This window comes from Ursus americanus, chromosome 30 (genome assembly GCF_024610735.1).
Source record: "Ursus americanus isolate L20-20 chromosome 30, mUrsAme1.1.p, whole genome shotgun sequence".
Taxonomy (NCBI): domain Eukaryota; kingdom Metazoa; phylum Chordata; class Mammalia; order Carnivora; family Ursidae; genus Ursus; species Ursus americanus.
The window spans coordinates 11,722,768-11,746,329 of record NC_142156.1 but is presented as its reverse complement, the minus strand read 5'-3'; the positions used below and the strand labels follow the sequence as shown (position 1 = coordinate 11,746,329).

General features: G+C 45.2%; 1 protein-coding gene across 1 annotated transcript in view; it reads right to left on the bottom strand.

The window, feature by feature from the left end:
* The window catches only part of KSR2 (kinase suppressor of ras 2), a 389,319-nt gene that overhangs the window by 306,561 nt on the left and 59,196 nt on the right, over nucleotides 1–23,562 (bottom strand). Inside the window, exon 2 of the mRNA XM_087857306.1 lies at nucleotides 1,330–1,470. Within this exon, the coding sequence (XP_087713432.1) occupies nucleotides 1,330–1,470 (141 nt within the window). The remainder of the gene's footprint in view (nucleotides 1–1,329; nucleotides 1,471–23,562) is intronic.

Sequence of the window (23,562 nt, the reverse complement as noted above, 5' to 3'; positions counted from 1 at the left end):
GTGCAAATAAAATATACTGCCTGTAGCTATATGTGACCTTTCATTTTGAGGCTATTCACATGAAATCTCCATCCTGGGAATGAAATGAACATAGAATCATACACCATCTAGTGCGCACACGTGGGGTGGGGGGCGGGGATGGAGGAACAGGTGGGTCCTCCATCTAGCTCAGGATCTGGTGGGTTCAGGCGAGTTCACATAGAGGTCAAAGTCTGAAAAACACAAAAGTGGAAGACGGTCTTCCGGGCCTCTTCAAGCAAGAAGAAGGGTGCAGCGTGAGAAACAGCACTTGGTCCTGCAGGCAAGGGGGCACCCCCTTGTCTACCCAGCTCAGCGAGTCCCCAGCAACAGAAAAAGGAGGAAAAAGCACAATGCTTCCCACCTGCTCCAGAGTCCTTCTGAGCTGCATTCTCCTGCCAGCTCCATCCACTCACTATCAGCGGAAGGAAGTCCCTTCATCTCTGAGCCTGATTCTTGCTCTGCACAATGGGGTAATTGTCCCCGCCTCAAAAGACCATTGTGAGCATCTGAATAGTCTCAACAGTTGAGATCCTGGGTGTAAAGCCCTTAGGACAACTCCTGGCCCCGAATATTCAGTGACCGGTGTTGTTAGGAAGGACTGGACTGGTCACTGCAAACAGTGGGGACCTGGGACCCAAGAGGGTAGGAAAACCTCACTATCCTTGGGATTTTAAGGATGTGGTCCACTCCTGTTACTTCCAAAGCTTTCAACAAAAATTACAAGCTGACATTTGCTGAATGCTATTAGGTGCCCAAAGGTGAGCAGAACATTTTAGATGGACCATCTCATTGTATCATTCTAGCTACTTCAGAAGAGGAGACAATCATTACCCCCGTTTAACAGATGAGAAAACTAATGCTCCCAGTAAGTGTGTCGCATAAGGTGGCCACTGGCCGCATGCATTAACATTAAATACAATTAATAATTCAGTTCATCAGTCGCATGCACTAATCACAATTCAAGCATTCAAGAGCTCCCTGGGGCTGGCAGCCTCTGCATCAGACAGAATAAATATAAGATATTTCCATCATCGCAGAAGTTCGGCTGGACAGCCCCGGTCTAAAAGGTAGCGTGACTCGGCCAAGGTGACTGAGCTAAATGAGTGGCAGAGCTGAAAGAGGGTCCAACCGAGAGTAGAGCCGTACTCTTAACAACCCACTTGGACAGCATCAGAGATCCTCTGAGCCCGCATCCAACACATATTAATGGAGGGCCTACTATGTGCCGGGCATAGGCAAAAACCCGCTGTGCGAGGGGCTGGCTTCTGGCCGGTTAGGGGCAGGGAGCAGGGGGCCATCTCCGGTCACCTCCAGGACTTCCTTGCGCACATCGACGATCCGGAACCAGTGCCGGAGCTGGGGGAAGCCGTCCAGCTCGGCGTTGCGCTCCTGAAGGGCCACCTTCTTTTTGCAGGACAGCTGACGGCTGAAGTACTTCACCAGCTTGCTCTGTGGAGACACAGATGAGGACACAGGGCGGGTCTCAGAGGCACGGCCACGGGAGGATAAGCCAGCATCTCCCCACGGCACCCTCCCCGCCCGAACCCCAACCAACCCCTATTTTAAAGACTGGTTTAACTGCAGGGAGGAGGGGTACACAGGGGTGCCACTTTCTTGGGGGGCCTTTTGGCTGCAATCATGTATATTTCCACTGCACCGATCCTTGGACCCAAGGATTCCACTTCCAGGAACTCACCTAGAGGTGCCGTCCAGGGCAAGATGACTGTAAAAGAGTATTTCCTACAGTTCTAGTGGCAATGGCAAAAGATTGAAAACACCCTGAGGGTCCATCAGCAGGAGACTCATAAATGCAGGTACATACACACAAGGGAACTCTACGCAGCTATAAAATAAAACGCCGAAGCGTGCTATGTACTGACACAGAACAATCTCCGAGATGTGTTGATACATAGAAATACTCTCCCACACAATGTCTACGTTTATGTATCTTTGTAAAGGCCGACACTCTCTGGGAGGATTTCTAATATTCTAGGGAAGGGAAGAGGGGGGTGGGGAAGAGGGGTGGAGGAAATATTTTTTTGTTTGTTTTTATTTTTTTTATTTTTAATTGAAGCAGAGTCAACATACAATATTATATTAGTGTCAAGAGTACAACCTAGTGATTCAACAATTATATACATTTTGCAGTGCTCACTACCAGAAGCAGATAAGCATAGTGACTTTTGTCACCATACAAAGTTATTACAATGGTATTGCCTATATTCCCAATGCTGTACTTTTCAGGGAAAGAAGAGGTACAAACTTCAGTTATAAAATAAATAAGTCAAAGAGATGAAAAGTACAGCAGAGAAACATTTCATTGAAATCCTTTGTACTATGTGAATCTTAATTCACATGCAAATATTCACAAATTCATGAATACTTTTAGAATGAGTTGGACAAGAACTCATCCTATGAAGAGATGCCATGACACAAGAAAGGAAAACTAGTTCCGTAAAAACTAACAGCATTTGGCACCCATCTGTCACTTACAATGTATTTCTAAGGACAGTGCTGCTGTAGGGTTTTATCCTAAAGAAATAATTAAGAATATTTACAAAGCTTTGCTCTAAATTGAAAGTAGCCACAAAAAATTGAGAACAATCCAATTCTTCAACAATAGGGGATGATGCAAGTACATTACAGCATATCTGTATGATGGCATATCATTAAAAATAATGTATAAAATATGTATATTATTTATAGTGTACAAATAATGCATTAAAAATTTATAAAGCTGTATGTGTATAGATGCACAGAAAAAGCTTTGGGAGGGCATATAACAAAATATGAGCAGTGGCTATCTCTGATAGTAAGATTACAGGTGATTACGATTAGGTAGATGAATAATTATTAAGATTATTAATGAGATTATTAATAAATATTAAGATCATTGATAGAGATTTTCTCTATTTCTTCTCTACAGCAAAATTAGAAAATACAAGGTATATGTTATTACCTGCTTATTAATGGAAAAAATGTTTAGATGGGCTTGGCAACATTTCTTTCACACCAATACTATCCAGTGTCAGCAAGAACGAGAGAAACCATTGAGAATACCACCCGAGGGCAATTTGATTTTTGTCTCAACATTTTAATAGTCTCACTTTTAGGAAGCCACCCTACAGAAACACTTATATATGTACGTACATGGGATAAAGGCTGGCTCGTTACTGTGGCACAATAATTTTTAAAACTCGAAAAGGTAGATTGATACATATGAACTGGGGAAAATCTCCAAGATTTTCATATTCAGTTAAAAAGCAATCTGTGAAGACAGCATATACTATGATTATATTTATATTTTTAAACCTCTATGTGTGTTGGGGCGCCTGGCTGGCTCAGGAGGGGGAGTGCATGGCTCTTGATCTTGGGGTTGTGGGTTTGAGCCCCACGTTGGGTGTAGAGACAACTTAAAAATAAAATTTGGAAAACAATGTTTATTTTTTTTTTAAAAGATTTTATTTATTTATTTGACAGAGATAGAGACAGCCAGCAAGAAAGGGAACACAGGCAGGGGGAGTGGGAGAGGAAGAAGCAGGCTCATAGCAGAGGAGCCCGATGTGGGGCTCGATCCCGTAACGCCAGGATCACGCCCTGAGCTGAAGGCAGACGCTTAACCACTGTGCCACCCAGGCGCCCCTGGAAAACAATGTTTAAAAAGGTACATTCACTGGGGACGCCTGGGTGGTGCAGTCGTTAAGCGTCTGCCTTCAGCTCAGGGCGTGATCCCAGCATTCTGGAATCGAGTCCCACATCGGGCTCCTCTGCTAGGAGCCTGCTTCTTCCTCTCCCACTCCCCCTGCTTGTGTTCCCTCTCTCGCTGGCTGTCTCTGTCAAATAAATAAATAAAATCTTTAAAAAAAAAAAAAAGGTACATTCACTGAGGGGTGCCTGGGGGGTGCAGTGGGTTAAGTGTCCGACTATTGGCTTCAGCTCAGGTGGGGATCTCAGGGTGGTGAGATTGAGCCCCATGGGGGGCTCAGCATGGAGTCTGCTTAAGACTCTTTCTCCCTCTCCTTCTGCCCCCAACCCCTGGCTCTCTCTCTGTCTCAAATAAATAAATAAAATCTTTAAAAAAATAAAAAGGTACATGAACCAAAAAATTAAGTATGAATGCATTACAGCACATCCGCAGGACAGAATACTATATCAACTTCCCAAAACAAGGTAGATTTAGATATGAACCCTGTCTCCCACAGTTACCACTCTATCTACTCTAGTAAGTTTCAGGACAAAAGAGATCTCAGAATTATAACTTCTTCGCCACGCAGAAAAGAAACCTCTGCAATTAACAGCAAAATGGATCTCTCAGACCCCGAGATCATGCCTTCTCTTACTGGCAGTAAGCGTGCCTAGCAGGCTTGCTTCCTTTGCACTGATTTAAGTTGAAGCCTTATCAGTAATTGCAAAAAATAAAAGAACACATATAGAACCAGAGAAAGAGGACTCTACTATATAAGTCTTTAATTTTTTTTGATCCATGCCAGCATGTTGGAGTAAGAGGCGGCAACAGAGAGGGGCTAGAACCTTGGGCACCAGAATCAGGTTAACCTGGGCTCCAATCCCCACTGCACTCCTCAGCAGCCGAACGACCTCAAGCAAGTTTCAAAACTGCTCTAAATCTCGGTTTTCTCACCTGGAAACTGAAGGTTAAAGTGTACGTACTTCACAGGATTGTGGGGAGAGTTAAAAGGGATTATTATGCAAAGTGGTGCTGAATGCTGAGTGCTGAACTTATGCCCCATAAACTCACAAGCATTCGCCACAGTGTCCTTGGAGGGGTTATGCCCCAAGTTTACTAACTCTCAGTACCAGAAAAAGTCTTTCTGATAAATTAAAATTAATGTTTCAAAATATATATTCTTTAAAGAGCAAATGTATCCTTTCACCAACATTTAAAATGTACAAAGTTATACTGCAAAGAAAGGTACTTTTAGTTGGATTAAACTAAAAACTGCCTTCCTAATTCATTATTTAAATCTTGAATCTGAAAACCATAGGATTTAAATCAAAGCAACTTACAGAAATTGCTTAAAAGTAATACATGCTTATTTTATTTACAATATCTATAATTTTTGGGATTTTTACTGTCTTCCTCGGGCTTTTCACCTAAATAAATAAAGTTTTACTGCTTATTATTCTATGCCTATATATGCCCATGTTGGATTTCAAATACGGCAAAAGAAATAAGACTGTGATTTCTTGACATAAAAACAATGTGGTTTCTTGACTTAAAGAAACGAAGAAAGCAGTGTCAAAGAAACCCAGTAACATCGTGTCTCTCATACCTTTATTTTTTTTATGTTTTTATTTACTTAAGTACTCTCTACACCCAACGTGGGGCATGAACTCACAACCCTGAGATCAAGAGTCACATGCTCCCCTGACTGAGCCAGCTAAGTGCCCCAGTCTCTCATACTTTTAATTAAGGCTGCATTGTCACCGAAGATTGAAAACCCAGACTAAGCCCTGATGCTAAATGGCAGGAACCAGGGAGCCACAACGCTGCTCAAACACCCATTCTTGAATAGATCTCCCAAGTGGGGGTCACACTCGTAACTTGAGGCATGGCATTGAGTGACAATGGGTCACATAGTAAGCCTGTTCTCCCTCCAAATCTCTCTTCAGCCCTCTGACCATATATCAAGGAGACAGTCTCTGTCCAGTGATGCTATGTCTTTAACACCTTGCATGTTCTGATCTCTATAACAGAGAGCAGGACACAGACTCATAGCCTTGGGAAGGTAACAACAGTGAGCACGATGTAATGACACCACAGTTTTTGATTTTTTTTAAAGATTTTATTAGTCGGAGAGAGAGAACATAAGCAGAGGGAGCGAAAGAGGGCAGAGGGAAAAGCAGACTCCCTGCTGAGCAAGGAGCCCAATGACATGGGACTTGATCCCAGGACCCTGAGATCCAGACTAAGCCAAAGGCATCCCATGATACTACTGTTTTTATTGTGTTAATTTTCTTGACTGCCTTCCATTCGTGGCAAAGTGATACTAGTTTTCCATTACAATAGTTGTATAATGTTTATTTTTGAATACATGTATGTTTTTAAAGATTAAGTTGGTTTCAAGAACATACACAGGGGGCGCCTGAGTGGCTCAGATGGTTAAGTGTCTGCCTTCGGCTTAGGTCGTGATCTCCAGGTCCTGGGCTCAAGCCCCACGTGGTTGGGCTCCCAGCTCAGTGGGGAGTCTGCTTCTCCCTCTCCCTCTGCCTCTCCCCTACTCGTGCTCTCTCTGTCTCTCTCTCGAATGAATAAATAAAATACTTAAAAAAAAAAAAAGAACATACACAGATACAGTAAAAAGCACAATGGTGGTGTCAAACTAATGAGTTGGGGAAACACTGTTCTATAGAATAACATTCAAACTCAGACATTATGGGGGCTCAGCTGTAGTCCATATCTCCTTCATTTCCAGGCGATTCACTAAACACATCACCTCAAATGTCTCCCCTCTATGATTTTGCTCAGGCTCCCCCATCTAGAAGTCATTTCTATACCCACCTGTGGTAGATTGTAAAGATGCCCCGATTCCTTTCTGCCTCCTGCCTCCATACCCTTTGCAATGTGCCCTTACAATCAACTCACAAATGACGCAGAGTCTGTGCCCACAACCCTCCGATCAGTTGGCGAAGTTTCTTGCAACAACCAATAGAAAGAGGCTTTGCATGGTTCTACTTGCTGCCTGGGATCTGCCATGTCCATGAGAATGTGTCCAGGCTAGTGGGTTAATCAACTGAAGGAGGAGGGACCATGTGGAGCAACGCGAAGTCTTCCTAGACATCCCCAAAGCCGGCCAGCTCAGCTCAGGCAACGGCCAAGTGTTGCCCGGCTGTTGGCGGTGAGTGAGCCCAGCCAAGATCAGAAGAGCCAGGAATCTGCAACTGATCCCCAGATAGCACGGTCAACAAATGTTTATGTTGTCTGCAGCTAAGGTGTTTGTGGTCGTTTGTTATGCAGCATTACTGAGATGCACCGCTAACTGATGGACCACCCCATCAACTCCTAGAAGTCTGACTTTCTCTCCAAAGTCCGTCTCAAACGTCACCTTCTCCAGCAAGTCCTTATCAAATCTTCCCTGGCATTTTCTTTTTACCTACTCCATTATAACATTTATCACAGTTTTTTTCCTTGCATTATAATTGGCTAATAACAAACACATTGGAATTCTATATTTGGAAGCATCGATGAAATGAGAATAAGAGTAGAATTAAAAGTACCATTACTGAGCACTTCCACGTGCCAAGCCCAGGCCGAAGGGCTACCGCACATCATGTCCATGTATCCACACATTCCCAGGGGCTAGGTGCTGTTAAGATCTACATTCTACGGATGGAGAAATTAGGCACAGAGAAGTTAAGCCATTTGTTCACAATCACACAGCTAGTAAGGAGAGAGCTAAGATTCAATCCCAATCTGATTCCAAGGCCACAATATTGCAGAAAAGGTAACTTTATTTTAACCTTAATTATTTAACAAGCACATGTATATCTTTTCCTTGTGGAAAAAGCTCGACCATTTCAGATAAGCTCCCTCGGTCCACTCCCTCTAATGCTGGACGTAACCACTGAGACTAGTTTGGTGTCCATATTTCCCGACCTTTTTCTATGCCTCTGTGTATGTCCACACCTGTGTGTGTGTGCATGTGTGTGTGCATGTGTGTGCGTGTGTGCACGTGTGTGTGCGCGCATGTGTGCATGTGTGTAAACTCTGCAGCATAGTAGGATGTGCAGGGTTGTTTTTTTCCCATAAATTGTATCTTACTTCTTTCACTCAGTAGCAAGCCTCGGGCATCATTCCCTGATAGTTCATACAGATCTAACTCATTCTTTTTAATCTTCTGCATGAGGGATTCCTTTGATACCGGGGTCAAAAGCCCAGGATGTGAGCCATTCTGTGATGGCTGCTGGGGGCGCCTTTGTCGGCTCTGATCGAGCATTTTCAGGAATAATAGCCATGAGAGCAGCCACCATTTACTAAACACTTGCCGTGAGCCTGGGGCAGTGGGACGAGTGCTTTGAATGTGTCCGTTCGTTTTTAATCCACGCGACAATGCTGGCTGTGAGGCTGCTACTCTGAGCCCATTCCGAGAACAAGAAAACTGAGGTGTCAAGAGGTTAAATCACGTACCCAGATCCACAAAACTACTGAAGCTGGGGAGCCAGGGCAGGAGCCCAAACTCCCTCCACACCTGGGAGTTGTGGATGCTGCACTGAGGTGCTCACGCGTCCTTCCCACTGAGCGGGAAATCCAAAGTCGGGCGTGGACCCCTCCCTCATCCTGCGAAAGCTTCCAGGTATTGTGGGAGAAATGAGTTTCTAAACCCCAGTTTCAAGGCTTTGGCAGGTTATGTCCACTCCCTGAGCCTCTACTTTCTTATTTGTAAAATGGGCATATACCACCTTTCCTCACAGGCCTGCCGAGACATCACATGAGATGCTGTCTGTGCAGAAGGCAGGCTGAGCCCTCCTCTGACACAAACACCATGTCCTGACTGTCTGTGGAGGGAATGCTTGAATTCCGGGAGGTGTTTCCAGCATCACCCGGAGACTGGACCTACATCTGCCAGGAACCAAGAATCAAGGGGCACCTCCACTATGATGCATTAGGAATGAGAGAGAGAGAGATGGGTTCAAGAAGCAGATGGAATAAGGAAGAAAGGCAGGGAGGGAAGCCACAGGACCGGGGCTTCCCCTCGAGACAAAAAGAGAACAAGAGTCACTTTTCAGGACAACAGCACAGCTAATCTGAGCAGGGAAAAAACCAGAAAACTGCCCTGAAGCTGGACTAGGTAGAGATCGAGGAATACTCCCCAAATGGGACATATTCTCCCGGGAATCGGCGGCTTCCCCCACCAGGTGCCCAACACTAGTGGCGTCGAATAATCGCAGCTGGCAGCGAACAGGGGTTCTCCCCCAGCCAAACACTGTGATAAACACTTTTGATCAATTGTGTATTCACTCTGCACAGCGACACTGTGATGTAGGTCCAACTACTGCCCCCATTTAAAGTTCAGAAAAAGTTAAAAGTTAAAGTGCATCTCTGGGTTACCATAGGGGAGATTTATTTGCTTATTTCTGTGCATGTATATCTTATAATTTTTCTCTAAGTTGGAATGACTTATAGGATAATTAGTTACAAACCTCATGAAACTCAGACACTTATCAACAACTAAGACATGTGGGACACGGCCAATGTCAGCCAATTCATTAAAATAAGTTCTAGATTTTTACTGCAGTTCATTTTTTTTTAAGATTTTATGCATTTATTTGTCAGAGAGAGAGCACAAGCAGGGGGAGGGGCAGAGGGAGAAGCAGACTCCCTGCTGAGCAAGGAGCCCACTGTAGGACTCAATCCCAGAGTCCTGAGATCATGACCTGAGCCAAAGGCAGACGCTTAACCAACAGGACACCCAGGCGTCCCTGCAGTTCATTTTTAATGCATGCAACAATGCTAGCTGTGAACAGTTCATATAGACACCACATATATGAAGATTACATGAAATCATGTATATAAAGCACTTAAACAATACCTGATATATACATGATATATATATCTCATATATATATATATATATGTACAGTGTCAACCATTTCATTAAATAAGTTTGTATATAAAAGTTTATGTATGATCCTATATTATACATTTGATAATTATATATAACTAAACTATATATTACTATATATATGTTATACTTAGTATATATTTTATATAGTAAGTATATAGTGTGTGTGTATATGTGTGTGTGGGTGTGTGTGTGTATATATATATATATACATATAAATATAATATCAGGTATTCTGCTAAACATTTCATATACATTATTTCATTTAACCTTTGCAACCCCAGAGATATCCCCATTTTACAGATGAGGAGACTGAGGGCAATACAGCTTTAGCTGCTCTGCAAGGTATCAGATAATTTTACATAGAAGCTTCCTCTTTCTCCAACAAGCTTAAGCATTGTGATCCTTGGACAATAAAACCGGGACAGAAACCTAGTTCTGGAACTAGGGGGAGCAGCTCCCTTCCCGGTGGGCTCCCGCGGGCGGCAGGCATTCACTGCGTGGCTCCAAGGGACAAGACTCTGTCCAGGGCCCTGGGAACTCAAAGAGCAGTCTGCACCCGTCCAGGCCTGCAGGGGCTCCCAGAGGGGCAGACGAGACAGACATACAGACACGAATCACGAGGCCAGAGGAGAGGAGCCAGAAGAGCACCCAGACTTCAGCACAAGCACCAAGGATGCAAAATTAAGAGAACAGTCTCATAGAGAGCAACTTGTCATGATCACAGGATGAGAATGATGGGAGTTCTGTGTTTATTCTAGGAGAAGCAAGACCTGCCATTCATTCATTTACTCTGCGTGTGTTCATGTATATGTGTGTGTTTCAAGGTGCTGTCTAAATACCAAGAGCGAGTTATACAAAATCAATCACACATCCTCCCTGCCACAGGGCAGGGCTGTTCAGTTATTCTAGTGTGGCCTGAAGACACGTGCTCTGAAGGCTGTGAAGGCCAGGCTCCTTCAGATTCGTACAGAAATCGAGAGCATTTAGTTACTCTGATAGCTATTTGACACAGTGCTTTTCCGTCCATTGAATCTAATATCTTCAAAGTGAGGCTTGTATTTTGTTTGGATATTCGGTCCCCTTCATTTTCCCACTAAATCGTTTTATCATACTTCAGAAAAGCATTGGCTACAAAGTGCCAGGAAAACAAAAAAGCTGGCTCTTCACCCCAGAGGGTTTGAAAGGCACTGACCACCACACTCTGGGAATGTCAGCGATGAAGCTGAATCCCCCTACGTCACTAAATAAATTACTTTCCACAATGGTTTCAAGGATACTGCCTTACAAGAGCACTGCAGCAATGCTGAAGTGGGTGTTAGACTGGTACTGGCATGCTACAGATGGGAAACTGAGGCTCAGAGCCATTGGAATCCTGCCAAGGTCACAGGACTAACGCAGCACCAGGTCAGGATTTGAACTCGGGGTCTGGTTCCCAGTCATGTGCCCTCTTCGCGATAGCTCTCTGCGGAAACACAGGGTCCAAATGGCCTAGAGGTCAAGGTTGAGAAGCACAATTGGAAATGGGTCTTTGTATGTCCTCACCCTGCCAGGTGTCCTAATTTATTTTTAGGTCATCCTCAATTCAAGTCCATGCAGAGCTGAACTGCAAAAGGTCCAAAGGTTCCACCTTCAAGTGAAGAAACGCAGGGCTCCTGGAAATAGCACATCCATGCTGAGCCCCCCACCTGCCCTTGCCCTGCCCGTTCCCGGGTGCAAAACAAGGTCTCTGGGCCTGGGGTGGGAAGGATCCCAGGAGTCTTGGGAGAGAAGGAACCCAGATATGTAGTTCTCCAACTGCACACCAGGGGGCAGCCTGGCACCTTCCACCGCAGATGGAAAAATTTTTCAGACCCTCCTGGATCTGAGCATCCTCAGTGCCTTATTACTGTACTCCGTATTAGCATGATGGTAAATTTAGCAGCATAAACAACAAAAAAAAATGTTTAAAGTCAAGACATGTGACAGAACTATAAATAATCATGTCTGAAATCTCTAATGTGAAATGGGGAACTTTTCACTGAAAATCCAAACCAAGATAAACCCTGAGACTTACGGGCAAGCCCCTGGGGTCCAGTTTGCTGAGCCCCAAACCATCACTGCTTAGGTGCTATTTTGTTTTGTTTAAATTTTTTAAGTAATCTCTACACCCAACATGGGACTCGAACTCACAACCCAAGATCAAGCGTCACATGCTCTCCCAACTGAGCCAGCCAGGTGTCCCTTAGATACTATATAAAAAAAAAAAAAAAAAAAAAAAAAAAAAAAGCTAAAGCAGAGTGTATGAAAGCTGGAAGGGAGGGCAGAGCAGACTGAGGATCTTCTAAGTGATGTGTCACAAATCATCCCTCCTGTGAGGGACTCACCTCCCACCCATTCTACACATGAGGAAACTGAGGCTCGGAAATGGGGCATAACTAGCCTTACAATCCTACAGATGAAGAGGCAGACTCCACAGCGCCCTGTCCCCCCTCAGGGCTGCCTGTGGGCAAACACCCCACCGACCCTGCCTTCCGGCAGGCAGGCATGGGCTCGGAGCAGAGCTGAAGCCGTGAACCCACAGCGCCCCCACCTCCGCACTTCTTCCTCCTGCCCAGAGCTCTCTCCTCCAGCTGCAGACACAAATGGCACTTTCCTACCCTTCGGGTGCCACCCCTTCCCAACCGCTCTCCCCCTCCCTGTGTCACCATCACACCACCCTGCTTTTTTCCTCAGTAGCACTTATCCTTAGCCCACAAATGATCCTGTTGATTGGTTTCCATGGTTACGCCCCCCATCAGCACCATCACACACACACACACACACCCATCAGAATGCCAGCTCCAAAGAGCAGCACAGGCTTGGCCCCCAGCGTGCAGAGCAGTGCCTGGCACGCAGTCAGTCCTCGGGACATTTTTCTGGGTGGCTCATCAGAGTTGGGGGGAGGGCCAGGCCTCTCCCAGGAAGTCCCAACCCCTTTTCCAGCGGGCTCTGCTCGTTCAGAACCGGGGCTCCGGCTCTGCGGCCAAGGCTCTGAGTTCCCAGGGCTGTGGTGGGGCCCAGCCAGCCGCCCGACGCCTTCCCGCGGTTGCCAGGGCGACCATTGTCATAACATCCCCTGGCACTCAGAGGGGCCAGCTGACAGGGGAGAGAATGATTTGACTCGCTCACGTCTCAAGTAACCGACCGATTTGCATCCACAGGCAAATTCCCTGCTGGGGGCTGGAGGCTTGGGAGATGGCACCCTTCCTCCTCTCCCTACCCCAGATCCGTGAGGGTGGCATCCCTCAGGCCAAAGCAGACAGGACCCACCAGTCTGGGCTGTCCCCCAGGGATACTGGAACCAAGCCCAACTCCCTCTTTGGAAAAATGCCCACTGCACAGGGCTTGGGGGAAAAGCCCTCAAGGCTGCTGGCCACTTCTCCTTTTCTTTACATTACTATTGCTAACGAACATTACAAACAATGGGGGGGATTTCACCGATTTAATGAGCACTTACTAGATGCCAGACCCACTGGTAACTTTCTCACATAGTCCATTATTATAATTTTAATATTTATGCTATAACAAAACATGTTGGAATACAGTAGCATATTTACATACTGTATAGTATATATTCAGACGTAAACCGTAGATAGGAATTCATAGACAGATAATACATAATATAATCAGAAATATAATAGTATGTATACTATATAGTATATATTTCTAATGATAAAACTGACATTTGTTGATACTTCTTATATGCCAGCGTACGCCTATTTCATCATTAAGTTACTAATGATGTTGTTATCACTACACTATTATATAATAATATAGTCATAAACATAATCATAGCTAAGTTTTACTGAGCACTTACTATGTGCCAGTCATTGTGCTAAGTGCTTCATTAATATTTTATCACATATGCGCACGATGGGCTAACAGCCCAATTATCCCCATTATCAAGATGAGAAAGGGGAGGCACAGAGGAAAAACGCAACCTGCCTGAAAGTCACATGGAAAACAAGCAGGGCCCGAAATTGCCCCCCGAGCCTGTCACATTCCTTGTTTCCACACCACACATTAAAGTAGTCCAACTTAGCTTTTTAACACCCTCGGGACGGTGTTAAAAATACACATGCTGAGCCCCTGCTTCCCCCAACCCACACGTGCGGAATCAAATACACTTGGGGACAAGGGGGCTTCTCATTTCTTTTAAACAAGGTCCCCAGATAGTTCTGACAAAGGCAAAAAGTCCAGAACCACTGGCTTCGGGTTTTTTTTATCACTCGTTACCACTGCAGTGCCAATTAGGTGATCTGATTAAATTAATGAGTCTTGAGGGGCTGAAATTCCAGAGAGGGCAGTGTCGAGTGATGGATGTAGTACCAACAACCCTAAAAAGGAGGCAAAGCAGCAGCGAGAAAAATAAGATGCAGGGTCCCCTAAGGCAAATTTAGGCTGGGCACAGGTGTAACCACTCCCAACCTTTTTGGAACGAGGTGGGGAAGGAGGGGGGGGAGGAAGAAGGGGCAGGCATTGCACTAGAGGAAGCCTAGCTGGGGAGGAAACAGGCAGAAGTTCTGGCGTGCCATGTCTGTGTTCCCTGGACAGCTGGGGGGACAAAGCTAGATGCAATTAGTAGTCAAAAACATCTGTGGAGGGTCTGCCCTAAGCATATGTTGCCTTATTATCCACTGCCTGAACTATAGGAAAAGTAGAACTAAGACCCCAGAAATAAAGACCAGATGCACCAGGGGAAAAAAACACAGAACACACATGCACTAAAAGTAAGTCTCTTTGGGGCAACTTCTTCACTTTGACTATAGGAGCCTATTCTGTCCAGAGCCACATAGCTCAACAGACCAGCCACTCAGCACATCTGATGATGTACAGGGAAATTAAAATGAACTAAAATTACCTGAATATTTAACATAGTGAATAAACAGGGTTAGCGCATCTTATGGCACCACTGACCAAAAATCCAGAAAGCAGGAAAAAAAAATTCAGAAAGCATCCCTCAGGGTCATTATGTGATGTCAGACGGAGAATTCAACCCCAAAAAAATGTCATTAGAATTTGAGCTTAGAATTGTGTGAGACAAACTAGTTTCCTGAATGGGTTAGCACCTTTAAGTTCTGGGAAAATCTAAAATGAATAATAGACATATTTAAGATAATTAAACCCACAGTATTATTATTTGCATGAAAGAGTCCATGCCTTTGGAGTATTTATTTTCTATTCTCTTAAGGTTTTAAATCATTTGTCCAGTTAAAGTAAGAATTCACCTTTCTGGTTTGAAACATGTCATTGAATAACTGATTTAGACGTGCATTTGACATTGAAATTGTATTCAATTTATGTCCACTATTAGGAAGTGGCTTAAGGCCCAGCATATTCATGTTTGATTTTTTAGATTTCTATGTGCTATGTAAATAGTTGGGAAGGCTTGTCTATCAACAGTTGGAGTACTTCAAAAAAAATTCCTGTATATCAAGTTTATAAATACAGTTTATATTGCTTGGTGATGTTTAATGCACTACAGTTGTCAGTGGAAGCAAAGATGATGCAAAACCCCCCGTGTGTGATTGCTGAAATTTGCTAGGTCCACACAAACAGAACAATACTGTATATACACCGAATTAAAAGCACAAGGAGAGGGGCGCCTGGGTGACTCAGCCGGTTGAGCAACCAGCTCTTGGTTTTGGCTCAGGTTATGATCTCAGGGCCCTGGGATTGAATCCCTCCTTGCTCAGCAGGGAGAGTGGGCTTCTCCCTCTGCTTGCTGCCTCCCCTGCTTGTGTTCTCTTTCTCTCTGACAAATAAATAAGATCTTTTTAAAAAATTGCAGGACTGCCTCAATGGAAAATGCAGGCTCCCCAAGGACACGAGGCATAGGTATATACGAAGCAGATCTGAGTGGGAGAGGTAGAGAACAGAGCAGGGAATACTGGCCGTGAAATTTACCCCAGAATGAAGAGAATCCATAAAATTCTTTAGGAGGAAGCACAAAGACTATAAATGCATCCAGTAATCCCTCTCCATTTTATTTTATAAGGCTGTAAAGGATTTTTGCCAACTTCTCAATATTACGGTCACCCTGACCCCCCACTCAATACTGAGCAGCTTTGGGTGGGAAATCAGGGAGCAGTTCCTGAAAAAAATCAGCGATTTTGAATTTTTTTTCCCCAGTTGGTAAATTTCGCACACACAGGAAAAGATTCTGACCCCAAAATAGAGCTGGAAATTTTCAAGTTAGCCAGAAAATGGTCCAGCCAAGATGAACCATACAACGTCACTACGTCCTAAAGACTAAAATCAAAGTGGGGGGCCCGGCATTCAACTCCCTGCTCGGCAATTAAGTTGCTGTGGGACCTCTCACGGACTCGTTTTTCTATCCATTAAATGAGAGGTTAAAAAATGGTAGCTCTCCAGAGTGACTCTACATTCAAAAATTCCAGGATTATTCCTATAGGTGACGCGAATGGGGGAAGGGCAAAAGTATCCTTTGTAGATTTATGCTAGTCTCCGCTTTGCAGGGCAAGGAAAAGCATGTTTGTGTGTCTCTGTGCTGCACCTGGGACCTTGGCAACAGTGTTCAGAAGAGAACACTCACCAGACAGGTGGGGCTCAGGGTTGGGGCGTGAGCTTCCAGGTTTTGCATCGCAAGCAAACAAAGTTCCAAGCAGGGAGACTCTCACACACATGCCTACCATGGATTAGCAAAGGGAAATCATAGAGCAAGAAGAGTTCCGAGCTGGGAGTTGCTCAGAAGACCAGGTTCCCATCTGGCTTTCTCCTCATTCAGCCAATCACTTAAGCCAGCGCTTTCCAGTAGACCTTTCTGTGGTGGTGGCAATGTTCTATATCTGGGCTGTCCAAGATGGTAGCCAGAGGTCACATGTGGCTGTTGAATCCTTAAAATGTGGTTATTGCATGTAACTGAGGAGCTGAATTCAAAGTTGTATTTAATATTCATTAATTTAGCTTTAAATAGACACATGTAACTGACCAGTGGCTACCATCTTGGAAGCAAGATGTCAATGTTTCTCCATGGCGTTTCTTCTTCCAATTTTCCTCCCCCTCAGCAAAAAGCCATACTTAATCCTTTCTATTTTCCAGGTGTGTTTGGGGTTGAATAAAGGGATGACTACAGAGAAGTGAGGATTTGCTGAGAGAAAGTCCCTTCAGAGGTGTGAAGTGGTTCTGTCAAGCCAAGCTTGGGCCATTCTCCCACCAGATCTCACTGCAGTCATGGACAAGGCCCAAGGTCCTGAGAATGTCACCCAAGACCTTCCTTTCCCATGGCCTCAATGCTTTCCATTTCTCCCCAAAAGATGCATTCCATAGATTCCCGATGCACAGTGAGTACCATCCAAATGCCTTACTCTGGCCTGCAGGGCCCTGCCCACTTCTCCCCCATCATGAACCCCACAACCCCTTACCCCAAGTCCACAAGAAGACCCACTGAATGAAACTGTGGGAGTGACACGGCAGTGAGTTCTTCACAAGGTGATTCTGATGCACGTTCTGGTTTGAGAGCACCTGTTCTAGACCCTTCTGTACTTCTGATTTGACCTCCCTGCCTTTTGACCTCCTGTTTATCCTTCAAATGTTCACTCTCCTTGGAAGCTCTCTTCCCTACTCAAAAGTATAATTCACCACCCTCACCACCTAAACCACAGTGTTTATGCTTGCCACCTGTAATATATTCCCTCGTATTAGGGTTATTTATATTCATGTCCTGATTCCCCCACCAGATTTTACGTATCAAAGAGGAGGGGACCTTGTCTTTGTCATCTTCACGTTCCTCCAACTGTGAACACAGTGGTTTCCCCTAGGAAATCATTAATCCATACAATGGATTCACGAATGAACGAAGGATGTGCCCACATGAACAAATGAAAGGGCTTCTCCATGCACAAAACCCACAGCTGCCTCATCGGTCCTGGGATTGGATTCCCAGCCTGGACTCCCAATTACTTTTTTTTTGTTTTGTTTGTTTTGGTTTGTTTGGGGATGCGGAGGGGGTTTGGTGAAAAAGAGATACAAACACAACAGATTGGCAACTCCAACCATCTGCTACTAACCTAGCAATGAGGTTGTTGACGGCAGAGAGAAGTGAAAAGCTACTTTCCACAGAGAAAGACAGAGACAGAGATTCTTTTCCTCTTGTGTCCCTTTTTATATGGTAACCGTGCTACCACTGTGGCTCTCCAGCCCCTGCTGTCCCATTCTTCCCAAGTGTCTCCACAGCTAAGCAGGCTCCATGTTTCAGACTCTTTACGTATCTTCTCTCAAACCAACAAGGTTGGCCTCACTGTCAATGGACTTGATTGGCACAAGTCTAGCTGGGCAATGGCACAGCTGACCCCAAAGCTGCAGTCCTTCCACAAGCCATGGCAGCCAGTTGAGTTGGTAAGAGATGGACCCAGAGGCCAAGGTTGTGGATTCAAGTCCAGCAAGGTCAGTCAGGGCTATGTGTCTTAGAACAATTTATATCCATATCATTTAAGGTCATGAGAACAGAGAGAACAGAAGTCTGAATAGCTTAGGGGGCCCCACCCTCTGTACCACAATCCTATTCAGGGCCCCTCTAAGGGGATGTTGTGGTGTCCTGTGCACACTTAGAGGACACACATTTCCCTGAAATCCCAGACGCAGCTACAGGCCTCAGCAGGAAAACACCAGGCAGCTATAAAAGGCCAGACCACCTAAAGAGGAAAGCACCTTGCAGCTCCCAACAAGGCCCCGCTCTCAAGGAGCTCATAATGCAGAGAAGTGAAGAGGTACATACACAGCTCCTTCACCTGATCACAGGGGGCAGTGGGTGCCACAGGCGAGGCATAAGCAAAGTGTTCCAAGGATGGAGAGATGACATCTGGGAAGGACAATCTGAGATAATTCCCTGGAGGAGATGACATCCAAAACAGGCCTCGACAGATACTTATAATTTCCTGTGTTCCAAATCACCATTCAACTGCCCCCTACACACCAACAAACACACCTACACTGGCTTCCACGTGAGCAGACAGGATGGAAGTTTGAATTAGATGAATCTTAAGGTTCCTTTCAACCCTGGAATCCTATGATTTCAGAGATCTGGGACCTAACTATTCTTCTATCCACCCATTCATCCACACAACCATTCATCCTCCATCTGACCATCCACTCATCCATCCATGCAACCACCCATCCATGCAATCATCCATCCACCATCTGTCCATCTACCCATCCATCTACCCATGCAACCATCTGTCCATCCACCCATCCATCCACCCATCCATCCATGCAACCATCCATCTGCCATCTGTCCATCCACCCATCCTTCCACCCACCCATCCATCCATGCAACCATCCATCCACCAACTGTCCATCCATGAAACCATCTATCCATCATATAAGCATTTCACTCATGGTACTTGCTTAGCACCATATAATGAAAACACAGGGAAGCCAGGATTGACTCCCATTTTGAACACGACTGATATCATAGTGGGCACATCATGCTATGTGTAGCTGTTACATCCAAGTGATATAAATTTCTATTACCACTCTTAATAAGGTTAGTTTGTAAGCAAACACAAAGAATAAGATAAGATAATGTTTTCAAGTGCTTCTCATAGTACCTGGCACACAGACAACAATGAATAAATAGTTGATTTCCTGCAAGTGCCAACCACTGTGCTAAGGCCAGGGATAAAATGGTCAACAAGGCAGACTTGATCCATGTTCTTAGGGACTTCTATTTTATAAGAAAAAGAGATGACAAGTAAGCAATAAATAAGATAACCACAGACTGTGATAAATGCTATGACTGCAACAAAGAGCTTAGAGCCCATAACAGGGAAGGATGGTTTGATAGCTGGACAGCCTAAGAAGTCTCCCTACAGAGGGGGCCATGTGGCCATGCACATTCAAAGGTCCTGAGGTGGGAAAGCACTTGGCATGTTTTAAGAACTGAGAGCTGGAATATCATGGGTGAAGGGAAGAGGAGATGAGGTCAGAGATACAAGCAGGGGCCAGCTCATGTAGGTCCCATTACAGTCATGGCAAGGAGGTGGATTTCACTCCTATGCAATGAGGAATTGCAGAAGTTTTGTAAGTGCGGAGTGACATTATTTGATAAAATGGGTAAAAAAAAATCTCATTTGTCCTGCAAAGCAACTTTGTGAGGGGTACTCCCGGCAACATCATCATCAGGCCCATTTTACAGAGGGAGTGAGCGAGGCACCGGTTGTTCCGCCTGTTCAAGACCAGTAATTCTATAAGCCACCCAGCTACCCAGCTGGGCCTCCTCCTGCCTCTAAATGGTGAAGCCCCTCCCACAGAAGACACCTTTGCAATAATCCTGAATCCCACAGCAAAACAACACAACAGAAGAGAGAAGAAAAGAAGGCATGAGACCAAGGATGAGGAGAAATCCCGTCTCCAGTGAAGCCTCTGCACGAGAGGTTCATTCATGAGCATGGACTTGAGCTGGGATGGACGTTATGCACTCCGTATCAGAGAGCGAAACCCTCAACTATGCCAGCTGCCACTAGAACTGAACATTTCCCTTTGAGAAGGGAAATTTCTGAAATCCCATTGCTTGGCGTGGTGGGCACACCTGGCATCCTGATGGCCAGCCAGGCCCACATCTACGGTTTGCACCAAAAGGTGATAATCAGAAGAGAGGTCATCCGAAATGCTGTCTCCAGCTGAGGAAGCACACTGCCTTCTGTTTCTGCGGGTTGTGCTCTTCTTCGTATCTTTATGGAAAATAATCTAGCAAGAATGACTGAAAACTCAACGTCTATTTCCTTTGACATCTGCGGCTGTTGTAGATCGAGTAGAAAGGAGAAATGTCAAAAGGGTACACTGAATGGATTTCTGGACAGCCCCACTTGGGGAAGGGGGCCCTAGAACTCACCTCCCTTCTCTGTCACCCTCTTCTCTACTATCTGCTCTAGTCCTTCTCTTTACATTAAAGCCTCCCCAGCAATGGTGGGGGGCAGAGGTCGCCGCAGCATCTGCCACGGAGAAAAACTGTACATCACTAAGGCCTTTCTGTCCTCCTTCACGAGGTGCAGAAAGTAATGGCAAAGGAGGCCCCTGCCGGGAGAAGGGAGGACAGGTCCCGGCTGGGTGTCCTTGCACACACGACCTACATGGGCCTTGGATTCCGCTGCGATGGGCACAATCACCATAGCCCTGCTGGATGCAGACAGGGAAACCCAGGCTCAGTGAGACAAAATGAGTCCTTGGGGCTGACCCAGCGAAGAGGTGGTGCAGCTGGACAGAGAATCTGGGGCTTTCCAAAGAAGGTTGTAGTCGTCACTGCTGCCTCTATTTAGCCAGTGGGTACCACACTCTGGGCATCATGCTAAGCACTTTATGTGTGTGCCTCATATAATAACATGCACAACAATCCTATGAGGTGGGTACTGTGATCCATCACATTGATGAAGTGGACAGAGAGGTGAGGCAGTTTGCCCAAGATCACACAGCCAGGAAAGGTGGAGCAAGGAAATGAAAACAGAAGGTCCAGCTCAGGGCCCAGGTACCTAACCACTAGGCTATCCTGCCAGGGCTCTCTCTGGGGAAAAAAGTGTGTGTGTGCACGTAAGTGCATACATTACATATATGATATACCTATAATCACACATGCCTGTATACATATAATATATAATATACGGATTACAGTCGGGGCACCTAGGTGGCTGAGTGGGTTAAATGTCTGCCTTTGGCCCAGGTCCTGATCCCAGGGGCCTGGGATCCATCCCCACCCACATCAGGCTCCCTGCTCAGCGAGGAGTCTGCTTCTCCCTCTCCCTCTGCCTCTCCCCCTGCTCATGCTCTCTCTCAAATAAGCAAATAAAATCTTTAAATATGTGTGTGTGTGTATAAACACATATTATACATATAATATGCATTTATATAATATGCATGTTATACATAATTTACACACACAAATAGATATGTGTAATTATTATATATATATATACATATATATATATATATCTTTTTTTAAAGATTTTATTTATTTGACAGAGAGAGACAGCCAGTGAGAGAGGGAACACAAGCAGGGGGAGTGGAAGAGGAAGAAGCAGGCTCCCAGCAGAGGAGCCTGATGTGGGGCTCAATCCCAGGACTCTGGGATCACGCCCTGAGCCAAAGGCAGATGCTTAACGACTAAGCCACCCAGGCGCCCCTATATATTTTTTTTTATTTGTCTTTGTTATATATATTTTATGTCATAAACATCTACTATCTGGGTTATTTTAAAAAATAGGGTTATCCCCTAGGAAAGAGAAAGAATATCTTGTCTTCTAAGAAGAGGCAGGGACTGGGGGGGGAGGGGCCGGTGCCCATGATGTTTACATGAAGGCCCAGTTTTGTCAAAATCCAATACACACAGGGCACGGAGTATAAAGGCCAGTGATCAATTCCTAAGAATCCGACTTATCAGTGGGATGCTCCATTTTAGGAACTAAAGCCCTTATTTTCTTAAAGATTTTAGTTATTCAAGAGAAAGAGCATGAGTGAGAGAGTGAGAGAAAGCATGACCAGGGGGGAGGGGCAGAGGGAGAAGCAGACTCCCTGCTGAGCAGGGAGCCCAATGCGGAACTCGATCCCAGGACCAAGAGATCATGACCTGAGCTGAAGGCAGCCGCTTAACCTACTGAGCCACCTGGGTGCCCTTAAAGACCTTATTAAAAGTGGCTTCAACAGATTTATCTTTTAGTTTCAGAGCAAGAAATCCAGAAGCACAGTGGCTGCCAGGAGTGGTCCATTCAGTGGCTCATGGATAATATCAAGGACCCAATGTACAAGACACAGTGACTTCTGTCCTATGGGCACAAAATGGCTGCAGAAGCTCCGACTTGACAAAAAAGCGCACAGCATTTTCTCCAATGCATCCCTGAATGAGACCAACCTTTGCCAGGAGCCCTCCCCCCCTGAGACTTCCACAGGGAGAGGAGGGGCACTTGGCTACGGTCAACCCATCACTGAAAGGAGAATGTCGTTGGCTTAGACCAGTCCTGAGTAAGCTGTTTCAGGGCACGCTTCTCAGATGAACAGGAACAAAATCAGAGTAGGAGTCAGGAAGCAAGAAGGAAGGTGCACGGCTTTGGAAAGGCAAATGAGAGTGTCTGCCATACTCGGTGCTTGCCTCAAGAAAGGCTGAATGTTTGGGACAAAACTTCCAATGATTTGCAGCCTCTTTTCCAGCTCCAAATAACTTCTGGCCTAAAATCCCTATTGAAGATAACTGTAAAACCACCAACATTTTTTTTTTTTTTTTTTTTTTTTTTTAGCTTTCATTCAGATGTTTGACCTTTGGCTTTTCCCTAGGGCACTTCCAAACTTTCCACCAGAGGTCAGACCCAGCCTGGGAGGAGGCTTCTGGGAAAACTCAAAGGGAATCAATGCTACAAATAAAAGCTTCCACCATATCAAAAGTATGTTCTCCAAAAGGGCAGATATTGTATGATTCCAGTTAATACAAGGTACCTAGAATAGTCAAATTCCCAGAGGCAGAAAGTAGTTTAGAGTTTGCCAGAGGAAAGTGGCCGGTAAGGAGTATTAGCGACTGCTTGTGTCTCCCCTAAATGCATATGTTGAAGCCCTAATCTTCAGTGCGATGGTATCTGGAGGGGGCCCTTTGGGAGGTAACTAGATTTAGACGAGGTTGTGACAGTCGGGCTTCCATGATGGGATAAGCATCCTTATGAGAAGAGGTAGAGAGGGACCTGCGTGGCTCAGTCGGTTAAGCACCAAGCTTTTGATTTTGGTTCAAGTCATGATCTCAGGGTCATGAGATCAAGCCTCATGCCAGGCTCCACACTCAACAGGGAGTCTGCTTGGGATTCTCTCTCTCTCTCACCCTCTGCCCCTCCCCCTGCTCTCTCTCTCTCTTTCAAATAAATAAATCTTTAAAAAATAAAAAATAATTTTTAAAAAAAGAAGTGGAAGAGCTATCCTCAGAAAGATAAGAGACAACAAATACTGCCAA